Source organism: Pangasianodon hypophthalmus, chromosome 4 (assembly GCF_027358585.1).
Source record: "Pangasianodon hypophthalmus isolate fPanHyp1 chromosome 4, fPanHyp1.pri, whole genome shotgun sequence".
Taxonomy (NCBI): domain Eukaryota; kingdom Metazoa; phylum Chordata; class Actinopteri; order Siluriformes; family Pangasiidae; genus Pangasianodon; species Pangasianodon hypophthalmus.
In genome coordinates, this window is record NC_069713.1 from 18,283,429 (window position 1) to 18,293,979 (window position 10,551).

A 10,551-nucleotide genomic window follows, 5' to 3' on the forward strand; every position below is an offset into this window, starting at 1 on the left:
GTTTTTGTGCCTCCTGGTATGTGGAGCTGGCACATGGAGGGGGCTGCACCTGCCCGGCAGCCCCAAGAGCTAGAGAGCAGCAAGGGAGGAACCGCTGGAACGCTGCCGCCTTTGTACGAGCCTCCTGGAAACTGTCGACGACGGAACTGATGGTGTCGCCGAACAGGCCAGAAGGCGCAAGCGGGGCGTCCATGAGGAAGACCCTGTCCTTCTCTTTCATATCATACAGGGTCAACCACAGATGTCTCTCCGACACCACCAGTGCTGCCATGGACCTGCCAATAGCGCGGGTGGTCTCTTTGGTGGCACGGAGAGACAATTCAGCGGCTCGTCTGAGCTCGGTGACATGCTCGGACATAATCTCCATGCCCTCATCTAGCTCTTTTAGCAGATTGGCCTGGTAAGCCTACAAAACCACCATGGTGTCCAAGCAAGCACCAGCCTGACCTGGTGCCGTGTACCCTTTGCTCACCAGCGCTGAGGTGGTCTGCAGCGGCTTGGAGAGCAGTGCCGGAGCCTTCAGGGACGATGCCGCACCGGGGGACAGATAGCTCACAAGCGTCTGTTCAACCTGGGGCATCGCCCTGTAACCGTGATCATCAAGCCCTGCATACTGGCATAATAACTAGAGGCAGGACTGAATATATGGGCTGAAAAAGGCCTCCTCCAAGAGAAGAAAGGCAGGCTCCGGCGTGGAGGTGGCGGCTTACGTCCGCAGTTCATCGAGCTTGCTTTTCTGCGGTTCAGCCCGTTTCTTGGCGGGCCAGTCAATGTTTAGCTTGGCCACGGCATGAGTAACCACCTCCAACAGCTCCTCATACTGGGGAGATTGAGGGGGTGAATCCTCATCGGCGCCCTCCACGTCAACCTCCTCGGAGGAAGACAGGCGGAGCGCCGAGCCCTCTCCCCGGGGGGAAGAGACCGCAGAGTGGGCTTCCGATCCCAGAGGCAGTGGATCTGGCGGGTGAGGAAGAAGAAAGGGTCTTGCCCGTTTCCATTCCCTCCACCATATCCATTTGCGAACCCCACGAGTGTAACCGCCGCTCTGCCTCGACAGAAGCGGGGCCAGCACCACGAGGAATGCTGGTGAAGGCTCCCTCCTCAAAGAGAGCCTTCTGGGATCGAAGCGCACACAGTGACAAACGCTCGCAATGCGGGCAGCTGGCTCCCTCGAGAGCCGACTTTGCATGCTCTGCTCCCAACGTGTGTATCCCCACCCGTAATATAGCGCGGGCTAAAGGAACACACAGCCTAAAACGCTGCCCGCTCTCGCCCTCATGTTTTGTCTTTTTTATTGCTTTTGACATGATGCTTTGAAAGACAGACAATACAAAATCAGACTGACACACACAGCGCCTGCTGAATGACAGAAAGCTGCTGCTGTATCCACCGTACGTGCTTTTAAGCTTCCGGGTCGCTACGTCACCCCGCCCGTGACGTCTTGCCCATCCATTGGACTGACTGCACACGTGATTCAGAGCGTGTCACGCTGGGGGTGTTCCCATAGCATTTTGACGCAGCTCGAGTTCCTGAAGGGAAACTGTGCTTCCCTTCAAAATGTGTTGTCCACACATCTACTAGTGGGCCGAAGATTTTTATCATTTGAGGGTAGTGTTCAATAAAATTATGTTTTGGACGAAGTTTGTAGGTTGGAAAGGTTTGCTGCAGTAACTCTCTATGTTCTGAGATTTTGCATTCCAGGAAGTGTATTAACTCATCAGTAAAGTGTGATTACATCACTATCTCTAGTATATCTTTTAGAAGCATAAGTATCTCTTGCTTGGTCTCCCTCTCGGATATTGTGCCCTATCATCAATGGAGGGAGCCTCAGGAGAGACCAGTTTTCATGGCCATTGCCCCCGATAGTTCTCTTGGAGATGTAGGTCTTTGGAATTATCTGTGGTTGGTCAGCTTTATCAGAAAATGTGTACGGAAACTGCTTAATAGCCTTATTCAGAGAGTCCAAAGAAATATACCGCTTGGTAACCAAATCCTGAGAACACACTGATAATCTTCTGGACTGCACTTTGTATTAGCAGCCTTGAAAGTAAATGGATCTGGTTGATCTGCTGTATAACTTCTTGGGCAGCAATTTCAGATATGTGCAGGACTGTCTGCATTTTTAAAAACAGAGCAGCAAGGTTACGTTCCAGCTGAGTTTCCAAGTCGTGTGTGTCACCCAAAGACTCCTCATACTCACAGTCAAAGTCATCCTGTGAAGAAACATTCTCTTCTTCGGTCACCTCATCTGGTTGTTCAATGTTGTGTACTATTCCTGGTTTAAAATGTGGTGTAGTACTCCTACCGTGAATAATACTTTTGTGTGCATTAAATGTTGAATATACATTGCTCTGAAAATCACAGCCTTCATATGGACACACAACTCTTTGCTTAAGTTTTAAATGACTGCGCAAGTGTGTGAAAAACTCTGCTTCAATGCAGGGCTCCATGTATTCACATAACTCGCAATGGAATGCAGCTGTGGATTTACTTCTTTGCCTGTCTGATCGAGGATGCCAAACAGATAAATGCACTTTGAGTGCATTAAAAGATTTGAATGTGCACAAGCAATCACTATGAAGACATGGTATCGGCTGTTGCCATGTAAAACCTCCATGTTTCACGCGAGTGTTTCAACAACTGTCCTCTTTTATTTGTGGAAAAAATGCACTGCTTACAGGTCCACTGCATCTGCAATAGGTTATTTTAAGAGGAAGTTTTTGGTGTATATTTAATATGTATAATACCCTCCAAACTTTTGGCTACTGGCATCTTACCTTCAGTTATACGGCGCAGAGGATGACCACGTTAATGAAGCAGCTGTTTTGAGCCTCTAAGACAGTTGCCACAAGCTCTTCTGAAGGACAAGGAAATTTCTAATTTAAAAATTTTCCACACAGAGAAAAAATGTATATGTGCAATAATCCATATTTATTAATCCACAATCCATATTTACTCATCAATCAATGTTATTTTATCATGCCACTGTTCTTTGGTTTTACTTTACTATTATCATATATTATTATTATTATTATTAATATTCTATTATTATCATCAGTATTGTAGCACTATATACCATAACATTTTTATGGTATATAGTGCTACATCCCAAACAACATAGCTATCTTTTAAAGACAGCTATGTCGTTTGGGATGCATAAAAAAAGGAAATAACAGTGTTGCAGTGAAACATAAATACACAACTGATTCAGTCATATAACATTAAGGACCTTGCATAAGGATCCGGCTGGATATCACATACGCCCTGACTGGGATTTGAACCCCGGTCTCTTGTGTCCCGCGGCGTTGCAAGAGAAAATCTTGAGGAACCGCGTGTTTCCAGGGTTTCGTGATGAGTTAACGTTAACCTTCGTTCTGTGGATCTCTCTCAGTTTACATCATACAGTCATATTTTTTCCCCGCTACGTTCAACAAAAATCAGCGTAGTGGTCGACAGAAAAGGCAGAAAAAAAGACAGAAAAGTCATTAACACCACGTTAGCCTAACGCTAGCTTAGCGACCGCATTAGCGATGTTAGTTTAGTAATAGTTTAGTACATTTCTAAGAGAAAAAACACACCAAGACGGTTGGAAGGTCATCAGCTACTCAATATGGTCAAAAAGTGGTCGTATCGTCCACTCTTACAGTCACTCCCCACCCCACCCGGTTATGACCGTTTTATTAATTTCTGAGTGGTTTTTCTCTTCTCCCTCTCTCGGAAGAGTACCGGGACAGCAACCAAGACATGTCTCAACTTGTGCAGTGTTTGTTAGCTAAGTTAATATGAAACAAATGATAGCTAGCGCTATAACAGCAGTAGAATGATCATATTCACACACAATTATTATTTGTTTGATAACTTTACCTTACTGTTCTTTACACGAAGAGATCCTCGAATTGCACCCAAATATGTCGGTACAGTGTCTGCGCGCGAGACGGTCCACTGGCTTCTACTGCACACGCGCAGATCTGGTTGCTTTTAGGGTACTTTAAAAAATACTCGCTCTTAGCACGTGACAGCAACTTAAGCCCTGTTGTAATAGTAACTTGAGCCCTATTAGGTTGACTCAAAATAAAATTAGCGAGTGATCGTGCCTTAAGCCATGTAAACTTCACTCAGAATAAAAAGTAAAATGTACTTTTTTACCATGCAATTACATGTCACTTTTATAAAAACTATTAAGTAGTACATATTAGTACTGGTAACTTATATGCAAGTCATGACAGCTATTAGATTTTACAGTGTAGGTAGCTACATCTAAGTAATAATTATGACAAGCTGCTAAAATATTATAGCGATTGCATTAGCAATACATTTTTCTCCAACACAATTTATCAATGTAAGATAGTCCCTTATCAGAATGATCAAACCTTTGCCAACAGTGGCATTTCTGTATCTTGGTGTTGCTAGGGAAATCAGCAAAACAAGCTGTTTAAATATGAGTTATCCATAGCAAATAGAGGCAGTTAGGTACTGATAGGATAGATTATTATATAGACATTACATGAGTCTTTGTTCTTTGATCTTCACTGTACTATGTCCTTGAGAAACACCTGGTATTGCATAACAATGGCCAGTGACACTGTCCCCCCTCCACATCACCTCATAAATGAACCAATGACTATGAAGTCAAAGAGTAGTGTGTGTGTATGTGTAAGCCTTTATCTATGCCTGCTCATTCACGCAATGCACTGTATTTAAAAGTAAATCTGAACAGATAAAATACTGTATATAAGTAAAATGAACTCACTATAGAACAGTACAGTACAGAAACACTTAAGCCTTTGTAGAGTCATGGGAAAATGAAAGTACACCCTCATTCAAGTCTATCTTTTCATTTATCAGAGCCTAAATAACAATGTGTGGTCCTCACTAACTTCTATATACAAACAAATATCCTCAGGTGATAACAACGAAAAGAAAACACAACAGATTTCACTGTGTAGTCATTTTTCCAAAAATTAAACCAACATTCAGAAACCAGGTGGGGAAAATAAGTACACATATTTCAGTAACATGTAGAACCACGTTTAGCAAATATAACCTGAAATAAATATTTTCTGTAGGAGTTTATGAGTCTCTCACATCGTTTTGGTGAAATTTTCGCCCACTCTTCTTTACAACATAGCTTCAGCTCATTGACGTTTGAGGGCATTTGTTTATGCACAGCTCCCTTAAGATCCCACCATAGCATCCCATAGCATAGATCTCACCCTAGGGTTAGGGTTAGGGTTAAGGTTAACACCACATGCTTGAGGTGTTTGTGATGATACGCTGTGTTTGCTTTTCACCAAACATGGCACTTTGCGTAATGGCCAAACATCTCCACCTTGGTCTCATCAGTCCAAAAGATATTGTTCCAGAACTTTTTGAACTGGTTTGTTCAAATGCAATTTTGCAAACCTAAGTGATACTGCCATATTCTTTTAGGAGAGAAGGGGCTTTTTTCTAGCCATCCTTCCATGAAAGCCATACTTTTTCAGTCTTTTTCTGATTGTCCTGTAATGAACAGAAGCCTTCAATGTGCTTACAGAAGCCTGTAGGTCACATGATGCTCTTGGGTTCCTCCTCTAGATGTCTGAGCATCAAATGGTCTGAACTTGGATTGAATTTGCTGGGACTCCCACTCTTGGCAGCTGTCTTGAAATCTCTCCATTTGTAAACAGTCATGCTCACTGTAGAATGGTGAACTTTGAATTGTTTGGAGATTAGACCTTAGATTAGATTTGGCCTTATAACCCTTCCCAGATTGATAAGCAGCAACAGTTGCTTCTCCGAGGTCATGGCTGATGTCCTTTCTTCTTGGTATGATGTGGACACACACCTGACTTTTCATTAGTAACACCTGGCTGCTAATTATTCTCTTAATGATTGTGGAAGTAGGAAGGGTCTACTTATTTCTCTCACCTGGTTACTGTAGGTTGGGAAAAATAACTACATATTGTTTTTTGTTGTCACCTGAGGTTATTTGTTTGTTTATAGAAGTTGGTAAGGACCACATAATTGTTATTTATGCCCTGATAAATAAAAAAAAACAATTGAAGGAGGGTTGTACTTTCTTTTTCATGTGTTGAACCATGTACCCCCGCTATGCTTTATCTGCTTCATATGTATATTAGAGATATACTAACTTCCTGCACTTGTAGTGCATGTAATAATAGTCTGATTGTCATCATGAAAAGAGAGTTTTAAGTGCCTTACCCAGTTGCCTAAGCAATATTTGACTTTGATGCAATTTTAGATCAGTCCAGAGGATTTGACAGTTACACACAAACAGGTCACCAGTGATCACCACGAAAACTGTTGTCAAGATCTTGTCAGGAACATCATCTCCTGGCTGAGTGAGTCTAGAATTATGTATGGCTTCTTATCTTATGCTCAAGTCTGCACTCCTGTTCTTCTTAGCTTCAGTATAATACAATGGTGGAACTGTCAACCATCAACAGCTCATGGGGCACATGTTTGCTAGTATGTAAAAACAATTTCATAAGTCTGCCTTATGTATCTGTATGACTATCCTGTAAAATTCCCCTCCCCATTTTCTTCTGTTGTACAGCATTTTCTAGACTTACATATTTCAGCAAGCATAAGAAGTGTATGATAAGTGGCGAGGGCGTGGTGTTGCATCAGGCCATAAACTTTAGTACATCATTACTACATCAATTCTAGTTCATGGTGCAAACTAGTCAGAAAGGGTGGCCTCTTTGTCAGTGCTTCGTTGGTGCTTTATAGCATTGTGAATTGGATATGCTTTAGTTTTATTTTACATTAGTGTGTGTGTGTGCATTACTGTGATTTTGATTTGTGCCACTATGTCTTTTTCATGGAGAACTTATTTTATTATTCTGATCTTACGCCAGTGTCAAGCTTCAGGTAAGATAATTGTTTGGTAATAGTACTTGGTAATAGAAATGTTTCATATTTCATGTTTTAGTAAAAGTCTGAATGAGAAAAATCAGCAGATTTATCTACTTAACCTGGGGTGATAAGTACAATAATTGTAGGCAGTTTGCCTTTAAGCCATCGAAGTATACAACTTTCACATTGCCTTAGTCCACAATTTTAAAAAAAAAATCTTGAAAAATTCCTTGTCATTGCTCTCAGCACACCTAAGGCAATTCATATTTACTTTGTACCTTATATTAAAAGGCTTTCTGAATAATTAATAACGTGGATAGAAGATATCGAATGTATCTCTATTTTACAGGGTGTCCCAAAAGTCTATAGTATAGACAGATATAGATATAGACACATAGATAGATACAGATATAAATACACACATACACACACACAGGAAATAAAAACTTAACATTCATGAAAATATTTCAAAGATTGTACTTTTCACTCTAGTTGTTGTGAATAATATAATTCAGAATGAAAACTGTTGTATTAAATTAGAAACGAATGCAATATAGAAGCATTTTCACTAGAGATCTCAGACGTTTTGACTGTACTGTATATGCTATAACAACTGTTTTCTGGATAAAATAAATTACTTGAGAATCTAAAGTGAAATTAAGTACAGAGTATCCCAAAAGTCTCCACAGATAGGGGAAATTAACACTTTTTAGCAAGATGTAACTTTATTTACAGAACATTCTCTACATGATTGCCATTTCTTTGTAAACACATATGGAGTCATCTTTCCTCCATCGCAACCTTGCGACTGCTTTCCGATCCAGCCATGAGAAAGATTTCAATACGTTCTTCTTTTGTCAAACGCATTCTTAATGGCCATCTGGAAAAGAAATATAAACTAAGTATGAAAAAAAGTGGAAGACATTTTGCTAAAAAGTATTAATTTCCCCTATGTATGGAGACTTTCGGGACACCCTATATATATATATATATATATATATATATATATATATATATATATATATATATATATATATATATACACTGTGCAAAAGTCTTAGGCACGCTTTTTTTTAGTACAAATTTTGTTAAAGATTTTTATTTTATGACTTCTACATTATTGATTCACTACAAAAACATTTTAGATTTCCAAACATTAGTTTTCCAGCACAAAATTAAATATTACAGAAAAATGTTTATATGTCAGTAAAGAAAGCAGCATATTACATCAAAGACCACTTTTTAGACAAAAAACATAATGAAGGCTGCTGGGTTTTGCTGCAAAAATAAGAAGCAAGTGTGACAGTCAAAGTCTCTAGAAGAACTGTGGCTGGTTCTGCAAGATGCTCAGTAAAACTTACAGCTAATTTCCTCATAAAATTACACAAATTGTACCTGAGACTACTATTTTTTTTTAAAGCAAAGGATCGTCACACCAAATATTGACTTTTCTTTCATTTATTACTGTTTACTGCTCTTTATAGTAGTTTTTTTAATGTAGAAATGTTTAATTTCATTATTTTTTTAAGGCATCTTTGCTATACAGCATTTCTTTGCATGTGCCTAAGACTTTTGCACAGTACTGTATATGTATATATATAATCTCACACACTCCATACCATTAAGGGTACATCTTCTGTACCAATAGCATGTATCCTTCACCTTTAAAAATAATTTAAGGTACATAATTGAACCTACTATAAAAGCTAATTAAAGGTACACTACATATACCTTCTAAGGTAAAAGATAAATACTAATAGTACAAAAGATGAACATTTGATGGTTCCAACTCAAGAAACAGGGGAAAGTACATTTGGGTAACCTTCTTATGGGGGCAGTTGTGGCTTAATGGATAGCGAGTTGGACTTACAACCCGAAGGTGAACCTGAAAGTCGTGGGTTCGAGTCTCAGGTCCGGCAGGGATTGTAGGTGGGGGGAGTGAATGACCAGCACCCTCTTCCACCCTCAATACCATGACTGAGGTGAGACCCTTGAGCAAGGCACCAAACCCCCAAACTGCTCCCCGGGCACTGCAGCAAAAAAGGCTGCCCACTGCTCTAGGTGTGTGTGTACTTGGATGGGTTAAATGCAGAGCACAAATTCCTTGTATTTGGCCACACTTCACTTAATTAGAATACACTTTTTAATAAAATAAAAACTGCAGTTAAAAGTACTTTACAAAAATAGCAAATAGGAGCTTATAAAATATGAAAAAATAATTTTTATTATTTGTCTAAAACTACAGTGGGCACCTCTATTTTCTTTCCTGAGCAGAGTATAGACAGCTGTACTGACACAAACAGGTTTCAGATAGAGTCTCATGTATTCCATGGATGAATGTATTTTGATGCATAAGAAATACAGCTGGCTGTAGATTTATTTTAGATTTATTTGTTACCAAGTTTTCAGGACTAAGTCTTTGTTTTAATAATTGAGTTTTCTTGTTTTTAAGTTTGTTCACTTTGAAGTTGTGTTTCCTTTATTTATGCTGTGTTCCATCTTGACACAAGTGTCAACTCAGGATCTTTAAGCAGTGATATGTTAAAACACCATCTGAAAGTTGGTTTATGCAGGTGATGTCCATTCTTAGTGATGGAGACAGGAACATGGTCACTGATAATATTGGTATAAATTTGTATATTTCAGATGCTTAATGCTATTCACTTACTGATTAGAAAAAAGGTCAGTATGTGAGTGTCAGTGGTAGATTCAGAAGTAAAAAGGAAGTTTGAAGTTGGGTTTTGGTAACGTCTAAATGCCAATCATCAATATCACCTGCCAAATGTTTTATTTTTCCTATGGACTGCCAGTTTTAGGTTGTATGCATTAGTTATGGTATTAAAGTCACCACCAATTATACCGTGATTCAAAGAGTGTGGTTGGAAAGATGCACAAAAAAGGCAGATAATAAGGACATGTCTTTAATTTGGTGAGGGTTAGAATGTTTCTGGCCAGAGAGGTAATACCACAGATGTTTCAAGTTCCAAATTTCAGTGGTGACTTAAAAAAATTACATACAGTAGACGTTGGCATGTGAGTGTGACAGGCTCATATGCTGTTACATGGTACTACCAAATAATCATCTGTATTTCAGATACATATTACAATACACACAGGTACATACTTTTACCAGAAATAGTGTCCATGCCTGCCTAATTCATCATTAGAGCCTAGCGATGTCTCAGTTAAGAACATAACATCTAATTCATAGTAAACACAGCTGAATAAACATATGCACTTCTTTTATTTATTTTATTTTCTTATATTTATTTTATCGTTATTGTAAATTTATTTTAAATAAATTTAGCATATGGAACATATAGAAAGGGCAAGTGTGTGATTCAAACTGACATCTCGTTTACACTTCATTTAGATATGCAAGTGAAGGCGGTTAAAAATGCAGCAGGTTGGATGCTCTTTCGAATTTACATAGAACTGTACTGAATCCAGGTTTTAAAATACATCTTATGATGCACTTGGACACATCATCAATGATATTTCAGTCACCCTCACCCAGACAACCCAGCCAGGGGTGATCAGGCCCTGGCTTATGTCGAGGTAGCTTATATTCTACAAATTACCTCACTCATTCTTCAGCCTTGCCAACCTGTCTAATGCAACCAGAACCATACAGGCCAATCCAGGATTCCATATCAAGCACTAAGTTCTGCTCCTCAGTGCTTGATGTAAAAA

The 10,551-nt window shown here is 39.5% G+C and overlaps 1 protein-coding gene across 1 annotated transcript in view; it reads left to right on the plus strand.

Annotated features, from left to right (window-relative positions):
* Nucleotides 1–6,669: 6,669 nt before the first annotated feature.
* LOC113539967 (mucin-17-like) overlaps nucleotides 6,670–10,551 on the plus strand; it is a 32,355-nt gene continuing 28,473 nt past the window's right edge. Inside the window, exon 1 of the mRNA XM_034303567.2 lies at nucleotides 6,670–6,873. Coding sequence (XP_034159458.2) covers nucleotides 6,813–6,873 — 61 coding nt within the window. The 5' untranslated portion in view covers nucleotides 6,670–6,812. The remainder of the gene's footprint in view (nucleotides 6,874–10,551) is intronic.